The sequence below is a fragment of the Cyanistes caeruleus genome, chromosome Z (genome assembly GCF_971803275.1).
Source record: "Cyanistes caeruleus chromosome Z, bCyaCae1.hap1.1, whole genome shotgun sequence".
NCBI lineage: Eukaryota > Metazoa > Chordata > Aves > Passeriformes > Paridae > Cyanistes > Cyanistes caeruleus.
Window position 1 is genome coordinate 57,518,308 of NC_141732.1, and position 27,858 is coordinate 57,546,165.

At 40.6% G+C, this 27,858-nt stretch overlaps 1 protein-coding gene across 14 annotated transcripts in view; it reads left to right on the forward strand.

The window, feature by feature from the left end:
* The window catches only part of PDE8B (phosphodiesterase 8B), a 98,496-nt gene that overhangs the window by 21,067 nt on the left and 49,571 nt on the right, over nt 1-27,858 (forward strand). Inside the window, exons 1-2 of one of the 14 annotated variants that reach the window (XM_086869215.1) lie at nt 4,633-4,791; nt 5,126-5,335. The exons of 9 other annotated variants lie outside the window; for them this stretch is intronic. Coding sequence is in view for 2 of the 5 variants with exons in the window: in XM_086869222.1 (XP_086725348.1) it covers nt 5,024-5,335 (312 nt within the window). In the remaining 3 variants the exon portion in view is untranslated. Of the gene's footprint in view, nt 1-4,632; nt 4,792-4,923; nt 5,336-27,858 lie in introns of those variants that run through there. 4 more of the 14 variants (XM_086869213.1, XM_086869214.1, XM_086869222.1 and 1 more) reach the window with 4 other exon arrangements.

Below are 27,858 nucleotides of genomic sequence, written 5' to 3' on the forward strand. Positions count from 1 at the left end.
AGAACAATTTGTGCCTGGCAATTTGTATAGTGGCAAGGGCTGCTAGAGGAAAGGAAACCAGAGGAGAGTTTCCTCTTCAGCTTTGCTGTCTTGCAAAATATCCATAATGTAAAGTATTTTATGAACTTCAGGGCAAAACTGAACTAAGTGGCATTGTTCAAGCCCATCAAAATCTGACTTTTAAAGGAAGATCAAAGTCAAGTTATTGGTGTGATTAACAAGCAATTCCAGGAATCTCATTCTAGTGAACAGTACCTACCAGAGGGTATCTTTTTTGTAGGATTTTGTAGGATTTTGCAACTGGGAGACTGTTATACACAGCAGTCACAGAGATGGTGTAATAGTGTAAAACTAAAGTGTACACTAAAGTGTAAAAGGTAAATTAAAACACAGTTTTGCTGCAATGAGTGATTTTTCAAAGTTATGAAAGTAAAGGAATTTGGGGCAGGAATTTTAAAAAAAGGATTATTTTGATTTTTGGTTGAGTTTGAGAGAGGTCGTTGCTGTCAGCGATATTCCTCTTTATTTCTTTGTTGAGTGAGTCATTGGATTTGTGGACTGAAAACCACACTTTGCTCTTTCTCAAGCAAAAGTAAACTTCACCTCTTGTATTTAGTATCTTTGATTTCCAAGTGTCGTGCTGTTGATGAGTAAAATCATGAAGTTGGAGTTTGATAATATTTATACATTATCAAAGTACCATAAAGATGTTTTTGGTTTTTTTTAACAAACAGAGGTGCACAGATAAAAGTTCTGTTCTAGCTGTCATAATTATTTTTCTCATCTTTAAGTAAAAAACAGTGCATGTAGTCTGGGCAATCTAAATAACTTCCAGGTATTGACTTTGCTGTAATCTGGGGTACAGGATGTTATTTTTTACTGCAGTTAAGAAATTTGTTGGACCAATATGAAAGGACTGAGAAACTGTTGAGCCTCCTAAGAGCCTAGTAAAATTTTTTTGTGCAGGCTTATTTATACATTCTTAAACTGGTTTTACAGTAAATGAACCATGAATAGAGGTAACTGTCTTCAATAGCGGGTTGTCAAGTACCAGATTTTCAAGTCTCTGTAAAATATGACCTCTGAGGTAGTATATTCTTACTGCAATGAACTGGGATTTACAGATGATACTTCCAATAATACCAACATAAACTTAGCAATCTACTTGTAGCATAAAGCCTTAATATTGAGGTCAGAGTGAAGCCTATGACTGGCTTTGGAAGGGATATAAAGTTTTGAGGAGTGTATTTGCCTCATTCTGGAGGGATTTGCAGGTGCAAACATCATATAGAATGTATATCCACTGCTTTCTTCTGGGAAAAAAACAACCAAACAAATACAAGATGCTTCAGGGTTCCATTGCTGGCTTCCAAAATCACTCATATGCTTAAACTCATCATGTTGAAATTAGTCATGTGTAAGAAATTGGTTTCCTGTGAGCATAAAATTTGTTAGGATTTATAAAGTTGCTGTTAAAGCCAGCAAAGGCTCTTTAGCAGTGGAAAAACTGATACATGTGAATATTTTCCAGTGCCTGGATGCACTGACTTCATTCTGGGGCCATACTAAATATGCATTTCTGAGGGTAGATTCTACTTCAGTATAGATGTCCATTTTGCATGTCCTTGGTAGGCACATGCTGCTTGCAGAAAAGCCTTCTGCTTTAGTGCTCATCAGTCAGGTCATACTGTGGCAAGGTGACTTCAGGAGCATGACTGGAGTGTGCTATAAGAAGTGGTGCAAGTATGCACCTTCTTTAAATATTCCCTTTCTCCTTGTTCAGTAAATCCATGGTTGTCTTCTCACAGGCAAGACGCAGAAAGACCACTGATGGTAGGAAAAGAAGTATTTAACTTTCCTTCAATTCATACCTCAGTGACAGACATACTTCCCCTCTTGCAGCCACTCACTCAGCTCCACTCCAACTTCTGCTCACACTGATCATCACTTACTTACTTCTGTCTCTCTAAGTTCCTCCTGAGCACTGTGCTTCTGAAGAGAGGCTGAGATGAGATTCTTGAGCCTGGAGAAGAGCAGACTCAGGGCATATCTCATCAATGTAAAACTGAAGCGAGGGTGCAAGGAGGACAGACTACTTCAGTGGTGCCTAGTGACAGGTCCAGAGGCAATGGACATGAAAGAAACTGTAAAAGGGGAAACGCTCTCTGAACATCAGCAGGGAACGGAGGGTGACTGCAGGTGGCATCAGTAAGGGTGACTGAGCACTGGAATTAATAGGTAGTCCAGAGTTGTTGTCTTCATCCTTGGAGATACTAACAACTGCATCCAGATAGCCCATCCCAAACAACCAGCTATTCACCTTGGGTGTGTGGGGGATTTGACCATATGACCTTTTCAAACTCAAGCATCCTTTGGTTCTTTGCTTCTTTGATTCTGCTGTCAGGCAAAACATTGTTACTCTTCACACTTTCCTGTTGCTTTTCAGCAGTCAACATAGCTCCCCATCCCGCAGCCTTCACTCCTCTCAAGCACTCTAGCACATTGCACAGAGAGACTCATCCTCTTTAGGCGTGCTCTTTCACCATTAACCTAAAGTAAACAGCATAGGGGCTGTTGCTTGAGGGCTGCATTTAGCAATGCTTCTCCAGAGTTGTGACTTCTTGTTCCTTAAGAAGAAATACAACAAATTCCTTAAGAAAAAATACAATTTATTTTCTGTCATCAACTCAAATGTATACCTAAGCAAGGGAAATTCATGTGAGAATGAGCAGATTCCTGCAATGCTGTCTGAAATCAATAGCAAAATTGTCACTGAACTCAATGAGAACAGGGCAGGAACTGGAATACTAGGATGTTAAGGAAACCTGACTAACTGACTAACAAAATAGTTTATCTGATAATGGATATCAATTCAGAAACAAGCACTGTGAATAGCTAGCAACACAGTTTAGGGTATGACATAATATTTTCGCCAAGCTCAGTCTGCAAAGTCAAAATATGGTTTATGTTCACATCCTTTATTAAAAATCTAAATGTCATTGATATCTGGGATCGGTAAATTCCCATGAAAAAGAATCTCAAACTAGATAGTCAACAAATCTTAGAGATCTTTTGGGTAATACTGCTTACCCAAAAGTGATAGGTTTTGGGGGTACCCCACAAGTATATGAGTTCTGAGTGGCATTTCTGAGTTCCTGGCTTTTTTCCAAATCTCAGTTGTGGCATAGGGCAAGCAGCTCAAATCCCCAACTTAAATTTCCCAGCCATTAATAGAAAGGAAGCGAGACTTGAGAGTATTGCAATGAATGCATAAAACTGTCTGCTCCTGTTATTAAGTGAGGTTTTAGGACACATTCATCTGCAACTAAGTGCATTATGTTCTGGGAGCCAGTGAGGTCTCATCCAGAGCTGCAGTCTAAACAGCAAGACTGCATGGTTGAGTAATGAAACACAATCTGCTTCATTTTACTTATACTGAGCATATCTTCAAGGTTGTCCTCAAAGATAGCCACCAGAAGAGCACTATGGCAAGTGGGCAAACATGCAAATATGTAGTGTATGCAGGATGTAAACCACAGCTTGATTTGTGAACAGTGACAACTAGTGGGCAAAACAGTTACCTAGAAATTTGTTATTACCAGGGCCAACACGGGCTCACTGTGGTAACTGGAAAACTGAAAAAACTTTGTCAAACAGATTGATAATCTCAGTCCAGTTCCTTGATGGATTAGTGCCTGTCAATATTGCCATAATTGCAACAACCCATGAACTGCATGAAGAGAGACAGAGGCTAGAGGCTCATGGTCTCGTTAAACTGAGGTGTTTTAGTGAAACCATCGCTTATGAATAAACTGAAATCTAATTCATGAAAGTGCTTTAAAAGAATTAAGAACCAAATATAACTTACTCAGACCATTTTGTCATACAACTTCAGAATCATTGTAGCAACCATGCTTTGTGTTTCTAGTATTTTTACATTACTCATTAAAATTAGGGGGAGAAACAGTGGTCAAATGTCAGGTTGTACTCCAAGAGGAAGAAAAGGTATATACACAAGTGTTCCTTGGTGACTGGCTTTCAGATAAATGCTTTATTAGGCAGGAAGTGTACTGCTTGGATGACATTACCAATTCTTGAAGGATTTATTATGTGCCATTTAAAACAGAGGGATTTAAACTAAAATCTTGTGAAGACTTAAAACCCCCATATTTAGCTTTACACCTCCTACATAGTTTCACTGAGGTCAATGAAACTATTCACCATGGAAAGCTAAGAAGGTGTGTAAATCTCTGTAGCATTAAACATTTTTCTTGATTATCTCCCAAGGGACTGGAAACAGGGATTGGCAGCTATCAGACACCCAGGGTAAAATGGCAACTTGTGTCATTGAATATTGGCTTAATTAAAAAGCAGCATTAACAATTATGAAACAATTCTGGCCTTTTTCCCCTAACTTGCAGTGGGTGCTATGTGGCTCTAAACTGCTCCTTTTAGTACCTCCAAACGGCTGAGATGTGCTCACCCGTGACTAGGGCACATTTTGACTGTCAAAATAAGTATTTGTAACTTTTTTTCAAAAAGTATTTAGCCCATCTGGGGTTGCTGGGGACTAGTGTGTGTGTGTGTGCGTGTGTGTGTTTGCAATGTTATCCATACGGGAGGCTTGAAAGCAGACCCGCCTGGGTCGCGATGGGGCCGCACCACCGATAATGATCCTTCTTCTCACTCTTCTCCTTATCCTCCTCCGCTTCCCCCTACCCCAGGCGGACACAGCCCGGTGGTCGCAGGCGCTTCCTAAGACGCTGCCGAGGAGGGGAAGGGGCTTAGCAGGTCTGGGGACCCCGGAGGCAGCGCGGGGAGCTGGTGGGGGTGACGGGGAGGCGCCGCAGGGGCGGGAGTGGCCGGGGCAGCGCCAGCGGCGGGGGGAGGCGCCGGTGCCGGCGGCGCGGGGCGCGCGGCGCAGGGGCGGCGGCCCCGCAGCCCGGGCGGGCGGCAGGTGGGAGCGGAGCGGAGCGGAGCGGAGCGGCGGTGCAGCGGGGCGGGGTGGCTGGGAAGGGAAGGGATGGGCTGCGCACCCAGCATCCACGTCTCGCATAGCGGTGTGATATACTGCCGGGACTCGGAGGAGTCCAACTCCCCCCACCAGACCACCACGATCTCGCAGGGCTCCACCACCCTGCACGGCCTCTTCGTTAAGACAGACGCGGCCGACTCCATCCCCTCCGTCCTCGCTTACCAGAGCCGGCAGCCGCCGCCCTCCGCCGGCCCCCGCCGCAAGGAGCGCAGGGAGTCCGGCGGTGCCTCCGCCCGGTCCAGGACGCCCCACTGCTGCAGCGTCGAGGCGGAGACCCAGACCAGCAGCTCCAGCGGCAAGGTAAGCGTCCCCGCTCCGGAGGGATCTCCGACTGTGCTGGTGTGGGTCCCCGCCGGCCGCGGCAGAGGGAAGGACGGTGCGCGGAGCCAGCGCCTCCCCCGCCGGAGGATGCTCGGCGGGCGGGATGCAGCTGGCAGGAGCGGTGCCCTGGTGCCCACTGACTCACCGCAGCTGCGGCGGCCGGGCCGGGCCGGGCTGGCACTGCTGCGGGGGGGCCGCCTCGCCTGGAGCTCGCCGGGGGGGAGCAGCAGCCGCCGGGCCCCTCGGGCTCTCTCCGCCTCTCTCCGCCCCGAGCCCACAGCCTTGGTGAGGCTCCGGAGCACCCTGTGCTGGGATCGGTCACGCATCCCCAGCGAGCGGGGAAAGGGTTTGTTTCGAGCTCTGTGACTGATGGGAGAGAGTGGGAGCCTCTGGGAGAGGCGGAATAGAATCTCCCCTCCGAGTAATTCTCAACTGCAACAAGCCCATACTTGGTGCTGGCTTTACTTCACCCCTTTTTCTTCCCGCCATATCTGGTTAAAATGAGCTGTTGCTGCTAGGCGTGGATGTTCGGCTGAGAACCGAACCGCCGTGATCTGCACACGTATGCCAGTGCACCTTGCTGGTGTTGGGCTGGAGATGCTCCTGGAGGAGCGGCGCGGGCTGTGTCTGTAGGGTACCTGGAAGGCTTGGGTCCCCCTCGCAGTGGCTGAGACAGGCACTGCTGCAACCTGCCTGTCAACGTCTTCGCTTAAGTTTGGCACTTGAAAAGAGATCATTGCGCTGGATTTTTTTTTTTTTTCCCGTGAGGTTTGTTTGGTTTGTTGGTTTTTTGTTTGTTTGTTTGTTGGTTTCTTAAAATATCAGAGTAGGTTTTTCATGAACTTCCCTGAAAGCCTTTTTAGAAATTAAATTTTGCTTTGTTGTCCTCCTCCAAAGTTTATTAATAAAAAAAACCCCAAAAAACAGGCCAGTGTCATGGTCTTAGCAGCTCCTTAGATTACTTTTCCATTGTACTAAGAAAACGGAATAACATGTTACGAAGTAATCCTTGTATTTTATTAGAATATCAGTGAGAAATTCTGAAGTTATAAAATATTCTTTAATAATTTACAAATTCAGTAGTCACCTTAAGGAAAACACAAGTGAGAGAAACCACAGAAAAATCCCCAAACACTCCCACAGCCCATTGTCAATTTGTTAGTTCAAAGGCTGAGAAACTTGTAGAATTGTCTGTAGTCACGTTGATTGCTTTACTCATTCAGTTGAAGAATGTGCATCACCAACTGGGACAAAATTCAAGCATGACTGGAGTAAATTCTTGTATTTCTTGGATTTGTAGATTCATTTATTTTTTTTTGCTTGTCAGAGTGCAATTCTTAAGATAAATTATAATTTCTTTTTTAGTGCAAAGGAGAGCAAAATCAAAACACTTTTGCAATTGTTTTAAGTTGAGAATTAAAAAAAAGAATTAAAGAATTTGAAAAAAAGGTTTTGTTTAGGGTTTTTTATTATATGTTTTTACATTATGTGCTGTTACAAACAAATATATTTCCCAACTTTCTAATTATTTAAACTTAATGTATTTCAGATGTTTTTGAACTTCCTAATTGGTATTGTAATGTTTTGGGTTCAGCCAGGCCCAGGGCTGGGTCCTGCCCTTGGGTCACAACAACCCCAGGCAGCTCCACAGGCTGGAGCAGAATGGCTGGAAAGGACCTGGGGGTGCTGGTGACAGCAGCTGAACATGAGCCAGGCTGTGCCCAGGTGGCCAAGAAGGCCAATGGCATCCTGGCCTGGCTCAGCAATAGTGTGGCCAGCAGGAGCAGGGCAGGGATTGTCCCCCTGTCCTGGGCACTGGTGAGGCCACACCTCAAATCCTATGTTCAGCTCTGAACTCTTCACTACAAGACATTGAGAGGCTGGAGCAAGTTCAGGGAAGGGAAACAGAGCTGGTGAAGGGTTGGGAGCACAAGTCCTGTGAAGAACAGCTGAGGGGGCTGGGGCTGTGCAGCCTGGAGAAAAGGAAGCTCAGAGGGGACCTTCCTGTACTGTACAACTGCCTGAACAGAGTGTAGCCAAGTGGAGGTTGGTGTATTCTCTCAGGCAACAAGAGACAGGATGAGAGGAAACAGCCTCAAACCGCTCCAGTGGAAGTTCAGACAAGACATCAGGAAGAATGTCTTCACATAAAGGATTGTCAAGCATTGGAAAGGACTGCCCAGGAAAGTGATAAACTCACCATCCCTGGAGTTGTTCAAGAAATGACTGGATGTGGCACTTAGTGCCATGGTCTTGTTGACAAGGTGATGTTATGTCATAAGTTCGATGATCTCAAAAGTCTTTTCCAACCTAGTTAATTCTGTGATTCTGTGAAAAGACATCCAAGATCCAATCTTTGACCAATCTTTGACCAATCACCACTGTTCCAAGGAGAGCATGCCACAAAGTGCCACATCCAATCTTTTCCAACCTAAATGATTCTGTGGTTCAGTGATTATTTTTGGTAGCTTCGTTTCTTTTTAAAAATTATGAATTTGTTAGGTGTTTCAGATTTTTTAAGTTATTTAACAACTGTTTCAATTATATAGTATAAATATTTTCACTCTTTTAAGAATTAAGATCTGTTATTTTTTTATTATTATTTTAAATTCAATTAGAGCTGCCATTCTTACTGCCATTCCTGGCATGATTTTGTACATCACATTAAAGTATTGACTAAAACAAGGTTGGATTGTTACAGAACTACCATAAAGGCAAAATAGTATACTATACTTGATAGATTACAAGAAGTGGAAAAGTGTGGAAACACGCTTCTGCAGTAGTATATGATAACAAGACTTATTTCTATAAATGCTCAAAAGTGAAGAAAAATGTTATGTTTCAGCTGCTGTAATGCTTGGTTGCATGTATGAGCTGTATTGGATATTCCGTAACATGTGGCATCACACTGAGGGAAAGAAGGAGGAAGGAGGGGGACATTTTGAGTGATGGTGTTGTCTTCCCAAGTAGCCACGGCACATGATGGGCCCTGCTCTCCTGGGGATGGCTTTACACCTGCCTGTCCATGGGAAGTGGTGACTTAATTCCTTGTTTTGCTTTGCTCATATGTGCGCCTCTTCCTTTACCTGTTAAAGTGTCAAAATTCATGAGTTATTTTACTTTTACTCTGCAGATTCTCTCCCCTTCCTGTGGGTGGTGGAGTGAGTGAGCAGCTGCCTGGGGCTTAGTTGCCATCTGGGATTAAACCACCACAAAATCTTAGATAAGTGTATTAGGGGCAAAACCAATATACTGGTCAAATGGCTGTTAGCACTATTATATATTAAAATAATTTCCAGCTGTGTAACTGCTCAAACCACTTAAACCATGTTGCTTGGTATGTCTTCACTTTGTTCTTTAGTTGTTTACACAATTAAATATTGCACATTTGATCCTGGCTTTATACAATATTTTGGAACTCATCTACACCATGGCATGAAACTAGCATTAAAATAAATCAACCTGTAATAATTTCAACTCTATTAAGTTCAAATAAAGATAAAATAAAAGCCAAACAAACAAAAAATTATCCCATGCCACTTGAAATATAAGGCTTATCTACACCTTACTTTCAAAGTTTATTTGATCTGTATTCATTTGGTGTGAGGTCAGTGTTAACAAAAGACAGGTTTTTATTGTTTTCTTTTCCTTTCCTTAATGAAAAGTTCTGAACTGTTCAGAGCGTTGAGATGTGTTGGTCCCATCTCATTCACACTGTAACCATTCAACAGGTTTGGTGGGTGGGTGAGTTTCTTTGATCTTGAAAGGCTGATAAAAAATTATCTACAGGTTACCTGACAAGCATCTCAAGTGGATTTTTTTAAGGATTAGAAGATGCATCTGTACCTTGGTTTGAGAGAGGACCTACAGTCTCTCGTGCCCAGCCATACGCTCTGTTGTTAAGGTACTTGGGCAGAAGCACTCCATTGAAAAAAAAACAGACATTCCTTCCCCTTGTACCTTCCTTAACAAACCCAAACAGTGTAATGAAAAGAAAGAGTATTAGTATCTCAAATGCTCCATCAGCTTTGTATGAAGATACAAGGCATTTAGCTTCCATCATGGATGCATAACTATGAAGATGCTGACTGTATAATTGTTGCTTGACCCATTGCTCAGTTATTGCTTGTTCTGAAGTGCAACCGTGACAGCTGTTAAGCAAGAAAAAACAGGTTTTTTGACACTTCCTTGGGGACTTGAAAATGTAAAAAAAAAAAAACTTACCTTATATATGTTTACATCTTTTAATTATGGCCAAATCTTAACCAGAAGTTATGAATAGTTCTGCTTTTCTTGAATATCTTGAGGCTTCAGCATTAATGAAACCTTACAGCAACAGACAAGTTTCAAAGCTTATGTTGCTAACATATTAGATGGAAAAAAACCTCCAAACAACTTGCAGTCTTCCATTGATTGCTTTATCATATTTTTTCTTCATGAAATTACAAAAACAGCAGGTATAATGATTTGGTTCTTCTTATGCTGTATTCTTTGTGGAAGACAAAGTCCTGTTTATGAACCTCTCTTGATCAGTCACAAGAGGAGTAGGTTTTGACAGTTTTCAGGCTTTTCTGTAGCAAAATAATTATTAGAAGCAAAGCTCAGAAATGATCAAAACCACAGTAGGACAGTATCTCTTACCAGTGTTGGTCTGTGTTAAGTTCCAAGGTAGAAGTGTTGGGACATATCCTTCTCTTCAAAGTGCCAAGGACCTAGCTTTTAGATTTTTTTAGATTTTTTTTTTTTTTTTTAATGTGGGAGAATAAGTCAAAGACTGCAACTGCCAAATACAAAGTGGAGAACATGGAGAAATCCAGCCTCTGAGAGAGCTGCATCAGGTCCATAGGTCCTGTAGAAATAAAGTCATAACTATTGCCTTGATTTCAAATACTGTTGTCTTTCAAGCAGTACCATGTGTAAGAAAACCCAGTGTACTTCTTGCACTTCTGGTTTTGTTTGAAGTGTACTATGCTTTAACTGGCTGCTAGTAAGTTGTTGGCATGTGGAACATGCCAGGTGTAAACTTGGAAAATAAACCTCCCAAATCTGTACCTTAGTGTGATGAAGATCCATTTCACAACTCAGTAGAACACCTGAGACATAAGACACCTCTTGAACATAGCTGAGGTATGCAGAGTTGGCATAAAAAAATTGAGCAGGCCAAAAAGTGTTGAAATATGTTATAGTGCAGGACCTTGTTAATTTAGGCTAGCTGTTCTCTATGAGGTGCTGGACTAAATAGCTCTTACCATAAAGAAATGCTCTACTGTGGCTAAGCCCAGGCATCTTGAATGAATGCAGTAAAACGACTTTTGCTGCTCTGTACCTGACTTTTCCATACCTCCTTCAAATGATGCAGGTAACTTCAGCAAGCACTGTAGTTATACTCTTAAGCAGTGCTAGACAGGAGAACTGTTACAGAACAGATAAGACCATTTCTTCAGAATATATTAAATCACCTGGCAAAGAGAAGCCTGGTGGATGACTTCACACAGAGTCAAACAACATTCTGGACTCCCGAAAGTGCTCTGGATAATATGCATTTATGTCACTAAATATAAAATGAGCATATGTGTGAGCACACACACATGTATAAGAAAAAAGAATTGCTGAAAGCTTGTAAGACAACAAGCCTCAATCATTTCATCATTGGGATTCAACAGGTCCAGGACCCCTCTAAGTTCTTTAGCAAAAATTTGTTTTGGAACTTTGGCTTTCAATGCCCAAAATACCAAGTGGTTTTAAACTGACCACTAGCAGCCATCTGTTTTCCACCTTTTACTGTTTGCTATGCACAATTTGTGACTGAGGTTTTATCTTCTGAGGAGTTTGGTGTGAATCTTTCAACATTCTATCTTCTGTAAATGTAACTTTTAGAAAAGTGCCTTTAGTGAACACTGGATGTACCTGTGTGGCTGCTAGAAAATAGCATGTGAAGTATTTTACGATGCAGCAGAGTTTACCTCTTTTTGGTGAGTCTTGTCAAACCCAGGATTAAATAGCTTAAGGAAATCAACAGTCACATTTACTCATGTCAAGATGAAAGTGCAGAGCATTGTGAAAAGCAGCCTGTGTGTTTGAAGTGTTTGAGGGCATGCTTACAGTAACAACTGCCACCTGATCATCTCTTGTGTGGTACTGTCTCCCCCTGGCACAGATCAGTAGGTGCATTTCTAGTCTTGCAGGGCTGCAACACAGCACCTGGCTGTCCCCCTGTTTCTCTGAGGGCATCTTCTCTGGGGCAATCTCATAGGCCATAAAGTAGAACGAGCTCATTCTGCAGGAACTTCCACAGCTCCCCCAAAACACCAGTGCTATTGGTTTATGAAGCTAGAGTCACCTTTCCCTCTATGGAAGGAAGAAGCACTGTCCAAAGATACGTTATTAATTCTGAGTTAAGGTAATATTCTGTCCAACTTTTTTGTTGCAGTGTCTACTCCAAATAATTTTCTTCACTTGGGAGTACCATTATTCCATTTGCTGGTGAACTTCATTTTTCCCTTTCACTTCAGTCATTTGTGTCAACCATAGCCCCATCCTTCAGCATCCAATTATTTGCAAACCTCTTTCTCACCCATGTTGTTAGCTGTGAAAGAACAAAATGCATTAGAGACATGCTGTTCCTTTGTATTACCTCTGACTCTTTGAATAGCAAGGTACTCTGGAGAATAGTTTTTTAAAATCTGTGTATATCTCTACCCTGTATATCTCTGACTTAGCCATCCATTGCCAGATATTTTGTATCTTGAATATAGAAAGGGTAGGGTTCTGATTTATACTGAGCCTCAGCTAAATGGTCCTACTTCAGAAACTGTCTCAATATTAAAATATTAATAATGTGAGTTAATCACTTTGAAAATGCTTATCTGATTATGGTGTAGATTTAAAATTCATTGACCTTTTGCCCTGGATTCAGACTGCATCTGAAAAAACAGCTTTTGCTCCAAAAGGATGGGAAAACTGGACCAACGCAATTGGTTTCATGGTATGGAAGAAGGGAGCAGGAATTGCAAAGATCTACACCTGGACTCCAGAACACTGAATTCACAGACAATGCAACCAAGTGTGAACATGTGTACAGATATTATTAAACCGCATTTAAATAAGAATTCCAAAGGAATAATGGATAGTGGAGAGACTATCTGCATCAGTAGAGTCAGTAACATCCACTGATTAAATAGGCAGAATGGAGTTTTGAAGCAATATGGGTATTAAAAATCAAGCTATTCAACATCTGTTTGTAAGCCTGGGAGAAACTGCTCACAGCCAGTTTGCATACAGAGCTGCAGCCTGTCAGATTTAATTACAATTCATTTGTTTGTATTTGGAGGAGTGAGGTCTGACTCTTATCTTGTTATATTCATGTTTTCATTAAGTAGTGATATAGTTACAGGTGGTACACCTGTCAGTGCTGTCAGTAAAAAAAAAAAAAAATCAGTGCAATTGAATGTGGAATTGGACATGAGGTCTCTGGTGTTAGCTTGGGAGCTGCTTCCAGCAGTCAACTTTTCCTTTGCTCTTAGGTTAGCCATTTTGCCACAAGGACAGTGAGAGAGGCTTTCCTCTTCCCCTGTTGCAGATTTAGAAGGCTGTGTGAGGTCACTGTGGGCTTGAATGTTGTCAATGGCCATTGTTCTCCTGCAGTTATCCTGTCCATTATGAAGTGCAATTTATCAAACCATTGTGCCAGCCAGAAAACCAAGAAACCTCTTTTAGAAAAGGAGAGAGAAAATGAGGCTTCAGCTTTTTGTGTGTGTTCTTTTCCAAAGTTAACCAAATTTCTTCTGAGACCCCAGATTAGGTGTTAATGTGATGACTCAGGTGTTTTCTGGAGAGACACCCAAGCTCAAGTCTCTGTTTTGAAAGTCTAAAAAGGTTCTCCCACATGAGTACTCTTCTTCCTGGCCTGTTGGCTATTGTGGGTTTCTCTTTCTCTTGCTTTTAAGATTGTTTCCCTGAAATCCATGCATTCCAAAGAGTCCTGCCTGATGAATCACTACTTCCTCCTTGTCGAAAAGACAAATCTTTCTTAAACATCTGTTCAATTATAGTGTGAAAAAACCACAAGATTTCAGAAAGGGTCGTTATATTACATTTCAGAATTAATCCGTTCACATGTGTTAAATATTTAGGGCTGTGTTAATGTTCCAAGGAGCGTTGTGGCTCGTGGAAGAAGTCAGTAAGTCCCAGGTCAAACAACTTGCCATGACTTTGTTTCAGGCTTCATTTTATCTCAAATTGCAGTGTGAAGGAGACTAGGATAGCAAGACAAAAAAGTTAAGATTTCTTGCATTCTCATGGCCACATTGTATTGGTCTGCAGCTGCTGGACAGCGCTCCTTCCCCTTGGAGCTCTGGATGGCAGTCACAGTGTTCTGGTGGAAACCTGGGAAATCTTTGTCTACCTTTGTTCTAAAGACATCAAAAAGGTCAGCTGGAGTACTATGGTGGTGTGGTGGATGATTAGAGAAGAGATGGGTAAAGTGAAGATCTGAGATGGGCTAAGCAGGTGAGGTACCACTGCTCAAGTAGGAAAAAAGTGGTTGTGGATGGGTCCTGTCTTATGGGCTGGAGGAGATCAGGGCAGAGACATGCCAAAGCAAATGACACTTAAGGGGCATGTGGGTAAAGAGATGTTTTGGAGGAAAATAAAAGTCTTTTGGTGGCACAGGATGTCTTTGACACTTGGGAGTCGTGAGGAGATGTGATGTCTGAATCTAGAGATTTCTGTTGAAATCTTAGAGCTGCACAACAAAAATGAATCTTAATACTCAGTGCTGTTGCAAGCAGCATCTAGGAATTGCCTAGGTGATGTTCTGTGTACAAAACTGTAGTAATGTATCCACTGCCGCCTGAAGTCAGTTGATAGTCTGTGCTCATCTCCGTTTTATTAATGAGCCCATCACAATTGCAGAGGACTCCTTCTACCTCTTGTAATTAAACATTTGAAAGCAAGAGAGAAGTATCTAACATTTGTGTAGCCAAACTGAAGATCGCTAACCACCTGTTTTCTGAAGAAAGCTTTGACAAAAGAGAGCCAAAGGTATTCTTCCCAAAACCAAAATGACAACAACAAAATAATACCAAAACAAAATGAGTAAACACTAAGAATCAAAATTATTCTAATATGGTGATACTACAGGTATAACTGGTTTTAGTATAACTTCTGTGATAACTTTGTTAAATGGCAGCATGCACTCCTGTATTGCCATCCCAGTCAAGAGAGAATTCACAAGTGTGTTAGCTCTGTGAGTCTGGTGCATGGGAATAATTTAACCTTAGCGGTAGTTTTTTCTTTCAAATGTGACTTTTTATAAATGTTGTCATTTTGTTTGGTGGGGTTTTTTTCATTTCAGCGTGACAGAGCTTTTACTACTCTAGTCCTTCAGGTGAGGTTGGACTGATAAACAACTGGATTTTTTTCCTCACACCATTAGTGGGTGAAAAACTATGTATATTGATAGATTTATTTAAGGCTCACACTCAAGACAAGAGTTGTGCAAATCTAAAAGACAATATATTTTAAATGTCATCATTTTAAGTTAGATTCTGTGCCTCCTGTTGGTGGAGATGTCAGATTTCACTTTCAGGTTTATGAAAGTGAAATGTAAAATTATTGAGAACAGAAAAACTAGTGGGACTGGTGAGTATTACACTCAACCAGAATGTGTGTCTGTTTGCAGATACACATTAACAAGAACAGCTGATGCACATACAGATCTCTTTTGGCCCTCTGGCATTTTAGTGGCTTAGAGTCTATCCATGCACTTATCCATTCAGTTCAAAGAGTTCAGTAATGAACTGTCTTCAAAGAAGGGAATCTTTTTCATGGGTTCCACTGCATTTATACAAGAGGCTATTTTTAGATGAAGAATTTTTTTTCCCATTTGGAGCTATAAGACATCTGTGACCTCACCTTAGATATGAAAAATCTGCTGTGCTGGAAGCAACTCCTTCAAGGCCATACTCTCATGTTTACTTTATGGTTATTTTTCATTTAGTTGCAAATATCTGCAGGCCTGTAGATGGTTGAAAACTAAAAATGGCACTATATTTCTGTAGCTCACAGGTGAAGTCTTGTCTGAGAATACTCTTTTCCTGCATGGTCAATGCAGATGATTGCCCATCAAAGGGCTTAATCTTAAAACCCTAGATCATCTGAATTTTTTGTGTATCATTACCTATCACTGAAGAAAGAGAAGCATTTTATTTCAAAATCTAATGAAAGAGCTTAAAATACAGGTTGCTGTACAGAACAGTGTTTAATGATACAACATAAAAACTTGGTATAATTTTGCACTTGCAGCCCCAGTGCAGAAATGTGAAATGCATACATATAGTACAGTAGTACAAATTCAGGAGTCACCACTCCATAGTTTAGAATGCAAATCTTGCAGTTGGAAAGACTCCACTGACATCAGTGAGATGATGATCTGGCTTATTTTAGATAGACAGTGGGCAAAAGGCTATTCAAATTTTCTGAAAATTTTCCCACATTTTTAATTCAATAGAAATAAAGAGAATGTGATACATTCTCTTGTGGTTAAGGGGCTAACAGGGATCAAAAGAGCTGGAGGTATACCTCCAGCACAGCCCTCAGCTATTTTAGCTGTAGTTAGGCTGTGCAGTGCTGTTTCTCTAAATGGCTTCTTCCTAACTCTCCCTGATAACTGTTCAATATTTCTTGGTGGGTGAAGGAGGTAGTGGCAGGGCATTGGTGCAGCATACAAGATCTGCATCACTTGGAGATGTCAGCAGTCCATCCTTTAGTTGATCTACCACTCTCCCTGTCGCAGGATTTTTATTTTCACCTGTTCTTTCGGCATATCACTGAAGAAGTGATCACATAGGAAGATGATAGTCTGCCTTCTTTGAACAGTGGGAGATTCTTTTGTATGTTTGTACATACACTTGCTGTATTCTTAATCTGCAGGTTGTGTGAGCCATCTGCTGGCATCTTTTCCTCTAGGTTTTGTTGATTTTATTCCCAAAATACATTTTATTCATTTTATTGCCCTGCTCCTTGCCCTTTTGAACAGTTGCAGAGGTATCATCTTTTCTGAAAATTGAATCAAAACAGGATACATTTAAATGTGTGGATTCTTGGTTCTTTTTGGTCACAGTTCACAGCCTGCTTTTACCAGCTGCTAAGTATCTTCTATCCCTCTTCCTGACTCCAAAGGAGAGCTGTTCTTTGTCTTTTCCAAGTATTGTCTAAACTGATTAGTATCTGACAATGTAAGTGTATCTTCTTTTTTACTATCAATATGCATGCAATGGACAGGATAATATCATGGCATAAATGTGTGACACAAAAAAGGACCATCATGCTGCCTATCACAAGATTAAGCATAAAACAGGGAAGAGCCTTCTGTGCATCTTCTCTAACCTCCTTTCAAACTTTTTCTACTTGTCTGCTTAAAAATTCACTCAGCAACTGACTTGTATGCTAATGAAAAGTTAGTGAGAATTGGATTTTCTCTTTACTTGAAAATTTTGCTTCAACAAGAGAAATATTTCAAGGACAAAATTCTGGAAAAATGTTTCATGTAAATTAGAACTTACTATAGTCAATCTGAGATTCTGGTTATACTTTGATGAAAATTTCACCTGTTTCACTGCTTCTTCAAAAGGTTTTATTTCTAATACATTAATATCTTCTATTAGCTGGGAGGATCCAGATGAAAAATTCCTCACTGTCTGGAACTGCTACCCTCACTTCATGCTGCAGTGCAGAGGTCCGAAGGCATGTTACCATAGAGATACCCACAGTAGTTTTAAACCAACTTTAGGTTACTAAATCTTGAGTGCCAGTGATCACTGCAACATCAGCTGCAGAATGCACACTGTCAGGTTGGATATAGGCTTCAGCAGCTGGCTGAACTACAGCCTAACTACAGCACAGTGATGTTCCTTTCTGAGGCTGGAAGCATAGGACTGCGACCTTACAGCTGTTGTTGAGATACAACCACTCTTGTATTAGGGGACCTGATCAGGTGCATAAGCACCTCAGTTGTGCCGCTGTTATTAGGGAGAAGTAGGTGGCCTTGAACAAGTAGATCAGGTCTAAAAAGGCCCCAGTGTCTGCCCAAATGGAATTGCAGTGCTAGGCTGCTCTTCCTCCTTGTTTGGTAACTGACATGTTGTTTTTTGGTTTTTTTTACTTTTTGTGATGCTGAATCTCACATCTTGGGTAGAGATTGAACTCTTAGATCAATATTCCAGGTGAAAAATAAAATGAGTGATTATTTACTCATCTCACTGTCAGCTATTATATCTCTTATGTAGCTACAGATTCATCTCCACTGCATGTTTAATGCTTGCAGATGTGTTCAGTCAGCACATACGGAAGTGGAAGTTCATTCCCTTTTGAAGAAAAAGATGCAGTGGAGCACTAAGGTGAAGAATTTTAGCTTTAATCAATCTTTAAATAAATAAATTTATTATTTGATGTGCTTCTGATCTAAAATCAGCCAAAAAAACCCCAAAAAACTAAGCAAGGTGGATGGGCTGGTAGTGTTGTCATTATGTTTCTTTTCATGGAGAACCTAGCCATATGAGGCAGCACATGGATGAAACACTTTCCTGATTCTGCTAGCGGCGATGGAAGAGTAAAGTGAATGACAGTGGGTCGTGCGTGTTCTGCTGTACATATAAATACATGAAGATGACTGTGCTGCTTCATGTTGTATACATTACAGTGAGAAGAAATAATCTCAACCAGAAACACCTGCAAGTCTACCTGTAAGGAGCAACATAGATCATTAAACCAATCAATCATTAAACCAAGCCATCTTAAATAAGATGGGCACTCTTGCAGCTGTTCATTTTCTCAGAATCAGTATTTAAAGTAGAAGTAAATCATGCTTATAAATCCTTTTGAATTAGAGTGTATTTATCCTAATTGTACAGTCACAGACTCTTCACTAGTCTTACAAGGATAATAGAAAATTTTGCAGTGGGTACCAGTGAAATTACTGTGTTCATAATATAATCTAGTTACTTGAACCTGTGTAAAGACTGTGCAAACCTGTGTCTATACCTGTGTAAATACTGCACTTCTTGGTAAGTATCTCATGCAACAAAGAAAACTCAAAGTAACTGGCATGCATGAGAAATGCAGGAATAGTTTTTATTTGCTGTGAACATAGTTAAGGCTTCTTCATTTCCCTAATGTGGTAATATGAGCAATAACTACAAAATTATTGCATTTTATTACATGCAGAAGTAGGGTAAACTCGTTTATGATCTGATATAGGAAGAGTTTGAAATTTCAGTGTCCCAAGCTTTGAGATGATCCAATGTCTTTCATGCTGTGCCTATTGCGTCCCCAGAGAACACTGGCTGCAGAGACAGTTTCTGCTTTGGGATGAGGATTCCTGCACCACTGCAAAGGTTGTCTCAGCTGACCAAGTGGGCGCAAACTCCCTTGGTTGGAAGGGTAGTTTCCAATGCACAGACGAAGATGATCCCACTCCCAAGAAAAATGGGAACTGTGCCTAGGCTTGCTTTTAGATTGCCTTTGTAAATTTCCAAATATATATTTCTTAGCTTTCTCATGGTAAGTGTTTTGAGGCAATCACATTTTGAATGTGGTAAAAGTGACTGAATAATTTAAAAATACCTCTGCATACATTATGATTGAAATTAAAATACAAGATTAGATAATGACTTTTTTTTTTAAATGGCAATGTATATTTTTGAGGGCTGATTTAATGAAGTTAAATATAAAAAAGCCAGTTAATACAAATTCATTTCATTGAAACTTTGTATGGGACAAACTGTGTCTACAAATATGTGCGTCTCTGCTGGAAGCTGCAACAGGAATTGAAACACAAGAAACTTCTATAACATGAAATATTAAGGATAAGCCAGCACTTCAGACTTCTTTGGGGAAAATGCATTTTTTCAGCACTTTGTTTGTATTCAGTACACATTTTTTCAAAAAATTGATGCTGAAATGGGTCGTCAGTGCATGCTTCTATAAACTCCCCATAGTTCTCATCACTGGCAAAATTACTTCTCACCTTCTTTCTCATCTTTCTGCTAACTTTAGTGGGGGCTCTTTTCCTGAGACCTCCACTTGTCTTCTAGAGTACACAAGGCAAATCCCCATCTCAGAGCGGATCTCTCGGCATGATAAATACAGCACGCTGACTGTAAAATTGCTTTTAAGTCTGTCAGAGCTGTTGTCTCTGACCTACTGCAGATTCATACCTACTGCAGTGGTGTGTCAAGGCCACTTGTTTTTTAGAGTACACAAGGCGAATTCCCATTTCAGAACAGATCTCTCTGTATGGTAAGTACACCATGCTGACTGTAAAATTGCCTTTAAGACTATCAGAGCTGTTGTCTCAGATCTACTGTGGATTTGGGGTATGTTGATTTACACCAGCTTTGAAAATATGACTATATCTACCTAGAGGACTTAAAAATGTCTTTGCTTTATTTTTAATGAGAGTTTTCTGAATAATCTGTATCTGTTACATGGTGGCCACTGAAAAACATGATGACTGCAAATTACAGAATGTGTCAGACTGTGCTGTGCTTCTCAGCTATATATAAAAAAGGAGGTAGTGTTCCATGGTGCACATAGCATGAGTTCTCAGCAACAGCACAAAAATAAGTAAAAGAGCATTTTTTGGGAGGATTAATAAGTAAAAAAAATTGCTCCTGTGCATTTTGGAAATGTCTAAGGCCTTTAGTAGGGAATGGATGTGGTATGCTGTCACACATGCTTATGCTGGTCTGGTACAAATTATCCTATGTTGACCATTCTCAGAGATGTGATGTTAGTTTGGTGGCTTGATATGACCCTCTGCAGCTGTTACGTCTTTGCAATCCTGATCTTCATTGAAGCCTGACTTAGCAAAATATTTAAGGGCACAAGTAGAACCATCCAGCTTGACTGGAAAAACCAGAGCACCCATTTGACTTAACATTTTCACAGGGTCATTGCACCCAGAAGAAGTCTAAAACAGCCTTGGGGTGGTTATGACCCGTGTCTGGCAGCAAAATTTGGAGCAGTTGGTTAGCTCCACGCCATTGAGGTCTAAAAAGGAAAAGTGGTTTTTCTCCAAGGACTGCATGTGTGAAAATTCATTGTTTTAGTAATTTTATATGGATCTGAAAACTTGAGGTATAAATTCTGTAGTGGGTAGTAATGATATATTTCCAGTGCCACGATTGAAAGGATATGGGGTGCTCTTGTGTTAGTCAGTGTGAGGATCCAGCAATCTGCATTACCACTTCATCACAGGGTTTCTACAGGTGGGACTAGAGAGCAAGTCACAGTGTTCTATGTGTGCCCAGAAATGAACTTTTTATGTTCCTTGACTGTAACAGTTACAGACATTTTACTACAGAGGAAGAGGCCTTCCAGCCCAATGTCTCTTATTTGCTCTTGGGAAAGCATTTGATCTTTCACAGTAACTGGTTATGTGAAGCGAAATGTAATTTCTGAACTCTAGGATCAGAGAGCTGACCCTTGCAATTGTCGGAAGCCACCTCCTGTATCTCCTTCAGTTTCATCAATGCCTTGAGAAAGTTTATTTCTGGTCTTCTCTGATTTACTGATGGGAGTCCTTAGCTGTCATCTCTGCTTTTTCTGATGTATTCAGCTATGAAGCTTCTATCAGATAGCAATATAGATCTTTTTATTGTTTGAATGTCAGCTCATTTCTATGACTCCTGCAGTCAAGGTTCTCTTCTACCCTACCTATCTTGCAGTTGTTGTTTTTCCTTCAGTTTTTTAATAACTTTGCCTGTGACATTCCAGTATTCAGTAGTCTTGAACAGGACAAATTTATTAAATGATCTTTCTCCTGAAAATAATATTTATGATTTTATATGTTTTTTACATTTTTATGTATTTTATAAATATTAAATATGGTTTTATCTGCACTCATTTTAGAGTGACCACATGTTTTATAAAATTATATTGTATTGCATCATTTTTCAATATAACTCAATGTTTTTGTTCTTCCATAGAGCTCTGTCACAGAGTGACACAGAATAGCATGAGTGGCCTGAATGCCACTTCACCTGCTCTCTTGGCAGCTCATTTCCCCCAGCTTATGACAATCAAATATTTCTTAACTTCTTTGAGAACTGAATGGAACCCAGTAAAAAACTTACAAAAGTTTGTACTTTTACTTATTACTAGTGACATGCACTAGTAATAAGTACAATATTAACAGGAAATACAACATATTTCCCTGAGAGTGCCCCCAAAGACAGCTGTAAAATAAAGAGATGTATGAGAGAGATATATAACAGAAAACTCAGCAGTAGATTTTTCTGTTGTGTTCTCATGGGCTGTGGTGTAACAGTGTGAATAATTTACGCCTAAGCATCTATTCATTGGAGTTGTACATGATACAGGGTCTAATCCACTGAAGTGAAGACATCATGTCTTATAAAATCTGTATTGGTGAAAATGTTTGTCTGTGAATTGAAGCTAAAATATTTTATGGCATTCAAAGACTGGATTTCTTAATAAGGGTGGTTGGAAAGTGTCAGGCTTCTGGATTTCTTAATTAGGGTGGCTGGAAAGTGTCAGGCTTTTAATGTCCATGTGATGTGTCCTCTTGGAAAGGAGATTAATATTCTTCCACAGTTCATGATGTGCATATAGTTCCTGTTTCTTAATAAGGGCTTAATTCGGTGAAGTCCTGAACATTTGGGTTATGCTGCCTTTAACTGTACAAGAAGCCCTTTTTGTCCCCAGAAATCTTGCTCATAAAATAGAATTAAATAATTGCTGAGCTGAGTTCGGCTTCTGCAATATAAGGTACATTGAAACTGGGCAATTGCAACTCTACTTTGGGGAGAGAAAGTTTGGCAGTTAACATTGCACACAGCAGGCAGAACTTCTGCTTTTAATTCTTAAGGATGGAAGTTCATTCTATGCATGTGCAGAAGCCATGGAAGAAAACTGATTGCCAAGACATTTGCAAGAGGGCTGTGCTTCACTGTGTGGACAGAGTATAACAGTATAATTTTTTTATCTTCTCAGTAATGTGTTGGTGGTAAGTTGCATAATTATATCCTCATGATGGACAATCCTAATGGTGGGCAGAAATGACTATATTGTGCTCAAATAGATGTCAGTACATAAAAACTGGAGTAGCAGTAAGAGGTCTCTGTAGAACATTTGCATGAGTCTTGCTGGGTCTGAAACCTGGCACTTAATTTAATGGTGCTTCTCCTTGGTAAGACTGGAACAAAATGTCCAAAAGAAAACTTTTTCCAGAAAGCTTTTAATTTCACACACACACACTGTGTAAGTAGTGATGAGTAATACCAAAATTATTATTGCTTATTGCATAAGTAATAATTTGCACTTGTTCAGCAGACCAGGTGAAGGTCTATTGTTATGCCTTCTTTCCATGCTTTTGCAGAGCTGTTTTGGATTGCAAAAGTTCAATCCTAAAATCAGATGCGGATCGTACCTACATTTATATGAATAGAATAATGGCAGTCAGATTTTCATGGCTTCATTCAAGTTTGTAGGACTGGGTAACTAAGTTTCATCAGAGTATTTCTTGCATCTTCGAGGTATGAATTCTTCAGGTACATCCAATACTTGCTTCTCTGTTCCTCTGAGTCAGAGCTTCCCCTTTCTCTACCACTTCATGTATGTCACTTATACCTACCTTTTATTAAATACTCCTACTCTTCCTCACTCTTCGTCTTTGTTTTGGTAGGGCTTATAGGATCAATCAGCCCATGTGCCCTATAATAAAAGTGAGAGGTGATCTTTGTCTTTGGGAATTGTAAAATAAGTGAGACAACCTTTGTAAACACTTTAGTCTTGAACAACAAAACACAGAGGGTAGAAATGCTGGGTTTGGGTACCTTCTGTGTGGCTTAGTTTGATGACTCACGAGTGGGCAAGGCACTGTGCATATCACAGAGTGTGATATCTGGATATCAGTCTTGGAGTATTTGAGACATGACTGGTGCTGTCTGGATTAGCTGCAGTGGCTTTGTCAAAACTAAAATAGAAACTGGAACTGAATTAAATGTGATCATGAATTATTCAGACAGCATGAGAGCCTTGGAGCTGTTTATTTTGATGAGAATTTGGCTTTGATTTTCGTTGTCTGCACAATTTTTAGTGTGAGACATGGCACATACTTTCATGCTGATAATTTGTAGTTTCACAATAACAGACAGTACAAAGCTGAAGGCTTTGTTAAGGGAGAAAGCATCACTTGTGATACTTGAGATGGTAGGGTCTGTTCTGGGAATAATTCTATTTGTGGGTTTCTAACTAAAGGATCAATGGTAAAATAGTTGATTTTGACATATATTTGAATGCTGGTTTTGGATTTTAAAGTCATTGTTAACTGTAATGGAAAAAGCGTGGTAACAGGTGTCTGTTATCCTATAAACTTGAGAAGATTTAGTTTTTGTTTTATTGGTGTTTGTTCTGTGAATTTGCAATTTGGAGTGTTGTTGGGTTTTGTATTTTTGTGGAGGTTTGGAGATTTTTTTTATAGAGTTCCTAGGCATAATTCTAAGACGCATCTTGTGGATGCTAAAGTTTTAATCAAAAGCCAAACTAGTTGTTTTCAGCTCCCAGCTCCCAAACTCAATAGTCAAGATAGAAGTGCTGCAAAACAAATGCTGTCTGACAGTGTGAAGGAGCAGGGAGGAGAGAACATTATGTTTTCAAAGGACATATATCTGTCCTTTATGTACAATGCCCTGTTCTTTACTGGAGATTATTTTGGTATTTTTGCAAAATGTAGATCAAAGTTCAATGCTGAGGTTTTTTTCTAACTGCAAGACAATTCAGAAAACTTGAATAAATGACTCACTCTCATCAGAACATGCTTGTTCTGGGTTTTGTCAGGGTTTTTTTGGCTTTATTTCTTTTTTATTCCAGAAGAGGAATATAGTGTTTTATAGAGGTTTTAGGCTGAGATAGTATGTAGGTGGCTTTCAGGAGCTGGCAAAAGAAGATAGGAACAGACCACTTTGAATCAGGAAAAAATTCCTTCCAGCATTGCCTACCCAAGAGAAGAAGTAAGGGGAGATAATACAAAGCCAAGCCTGTAATGGTGACATCCATCATGCATCTCTGAAGGAGCAGCCTAGGGTTGATGTTGAAATCTAGCAGCATGTACAGTGAACAGTCTTGGAGAAATGGTAAAACAAAACCACATGTGCTGGTTTTGCATGGCCTGGTTTTTGTAGCAGGGGAGCACAGAGGTGGCTTCTGTGAGAAGCTGCTAGAAGCGTCCACCATCTCTGGCAGAACCAATCCCTGATGACTCTGAGGATGGACATGCTGCTGGCCAAGGCTGAGACAGTTAGAGATCTTGGTAATGCCTCTGTGATAACAGATTTAAGATGAAATCAAAGCAAAAGTAGTGTCAAAGTTTTAATTCCAGCCAGAGAATAGGAAGAGGTGAGAACATGTGAGGGGAACAACATGGAGACACCAAGGTCAGTGGAGAAGGAGGAGAGGAGGTGCTCCAGGTGCTGGAGCCAAGATTCCTCTGCAGGCTGTGGTGAGACCATGGTGAAGCAGCTGTGCCCCTGCAGCCCATGGGGATCCACAGGGGATGCAGAGATCCACCCGCAGCCCCTGGGGAAGGTGCCCGTGCCAGAGAGGGTGGATGCCTGGAGGAGGCTGTGGTCCTGTGGAAGACTCGATGGAGAGAGGGGGCCCTGCTTCCAGGCTGGAGCAGCCTGTCCTTGGAGGGCTGCACCCCATGGAAGAGTGACCCACACTGCAGCAGTTTTGGGAGGACTGCTGCTCGTGAGATTGGAAGGCAGAGAACTGTGTCCCATGGGAGGGACCCCGTGGTCTCAGAGGGGAAGGACTCCTCTCCCTGAGCAGTGGAAGAAAACCTCAGTGATGAACTGACCAAAACCCCCACACCCTGTCTCCCTGCACTGTTGGTGGGAAGGAGGGAAGGACTGGGGGGAAAAGATGTTCTTTAAGGGCTTATTTTACTTCTCATTATCCTCCTCTGATTCTGTTAGCAATAAACTCAGTACCTTTAGTTTTAGACTATTTCACTCTTAAAGTGTTTTCTCCCAGTCATTAACTCATTAATCCTTCATGAAATTTTCTTTCCTCTGTCCAGCTATATCAGGGAGAGTGAATGAGAGGTTTTTGTGGGTGCCTGGCATTTGGTCAGGGTGAGACCATGACACCACAGCACGTACCTTGAGTCTATTTCTTTTTTCTATTTTAACCTTTGTAGTAGAGTCCATAATTACCTACATGTGCACTTGCACACCAGGAGTTCAGGGGCTGCTTCTGGCTGCTCACAGACTGTTGAGGGGCATGATCTTAGTGACTTTGTTTACTTTTAGTAACATACTATATAGTTTATGCCAGACAGTGGAAACCAAGACAGCTACATTTTTCAGATTATCTACTACTGGAAGAGTAATGTTAAATTAATTGAAATAGGTAACTCAGGTGTATGCAGGTAACTTCCAGGTGCTTTTTCTTAATCAGTCTTTCAATCTTAATTGGAAGACAAAGTAAATTTTACATTTTAGAATTATTGTTTGATTGCAGACTAGCAGTATGCTTCACAAGTTATGAGTATTTACCTAGGTCAAGAGGTGATGGAACACTACCATGACTATTAAGCTAACCTTTTCCTGCAAAATTATGTTCTAGCTATTTCTGTTCATATTTCTATGATCATATTACCTGAATGAAACCAGTATTGAAACTCAGCTCTTGGGGTTTTTGTATCAGTTTTAATAGCCATGTCCAAGAGTTGATCTACTGTATTAAACTGTAGATCTGTCTGCCTGTTGTCTTGGGGAAGTGTAAGGAGCCTTAGACAACAGAGAGAAAAGATGGAGAAGGATCATTCCCTGGGCCTCTTTTAACTTATGACTGAAGGGCCTGTGAGTTGAGGTTATGTTTCTCCTAATGTGTTCTGCAGCAGCACAGGGGCCTACCCTCAGTAAGTTTTGTTCAACTGCTCTTTTAACAATGCCCCTTCCAGTGGCCTGCTCTAAGTGCAAGCATCAAATTTCTTGTACTGGGAATACTCTTGGTGAGTCATGGTTCATTCTGCTCTACACTACTCCTGATTTCATAGATACCTATTCAGTTCCTTAGGAAGCTCTCTTCCTAGACGAAGCAGCCTTGTCTTTTTAATTATCCAAAGGCATATTGAAATTTCATTATTATTCTTGTTGCTTTCTCTTTAATTTTTTTCTAGTTTTCCTTAATTTATCCCAAGGAAAGCAAAAAATTATGTACAACATTGAAAGTGTTGGTTTGCCATAAATTTACATGGTAGTATAAAGTTTATTTTGTTTGGATCTTTGTTCCTATCCTCACACTGGCTGCTTTTTTGACTACCTCAACATACAAAGATGAAAATATGAGTAATTTTTATATCTTTCTGTATGTATAGTCTTGGATTTTGCTCTCTCCCAGACACCATTGTACGTATTTTTGAAGCAGCTCTGTCTCAGTTGGTGTGTTTTTCCCTAAGGTGAAGAGATCTGATCGGATTCCCCAGTAATGTGTGTGACTCATGCTTCTGCGAAGTTGAGAATGGACAGTAATGACAGATGGATTTACAGAAAGAAGTCTCATCATGCCAAGATACATAAGTCTGGACATACTCTGTTCACTTTGGAAAAAGTGAAAGTGAAAGATGTTTGGAAAAGTTTGTTTTCCCTTCACCTCTTCACACTGCAAGGGCATTAACATAACTAACCTGCCATGCATATTTAGTGAAGTGAAATTTATGTGCTAACAAAATGAATACACTTTCAGAGAAACTTTGGTTGATAAAATCAAAAGTATTCAAAATAAACATGATGCATTCAGTAGTTGGTTTTCCTTCCAAAAATCTAAGAACACGGTAGTTTGGAAATCAAAGCACTTGTCCAGTAAATGGGTTTTAATTCCTCTCTTGTCAGTACAGGCTGGAATGTGATTGCTGGGCAGCAGACATGCTGATAAGGGGTAGGCAAAGCCATGGCTGACCTGATCACACATTGCAATAGCACTGTTTGGAGGGACTTCCTGGCCTTCAGCGGTCCCTTCAAGGCAAGTTTTGCAATACTTTATTCATTTGTGTTTCAGTGAAGATATCAAGCCAATAGCAAAACCCTTCTTCTTATTTGTGTTCTGAGTATCTGGGGGAAGGGGAGGAAGTTTCCCAGTGCTATGAGTTTTGAGACACTCTAAATGGTCCATGAAGAAAAAGATGATCTTCGTTTACGTGCCCTGCTGCTTTGTGAGCAGGAAAGCACAGGCTAAGATGAGCTATAAATGTCAAGGTTAGTGGGGGTAAATTACTGTATCACTTTGTGCTTGCCCTGGTTTTGCATTTTCTGGTTTTCCACCTGCCTTTGGCCACTTCTGAAGACAGGATGTTGGACCGAGATTGGTTAGTTTGACAGATTTTCTGATTGTCCCTCACAGATTTTTTAAAAATGTGAATGTGTTTAGAAATCTCCCTAGATGCTTTTTGGGTTTGATTAAGGAGCATCCTACTC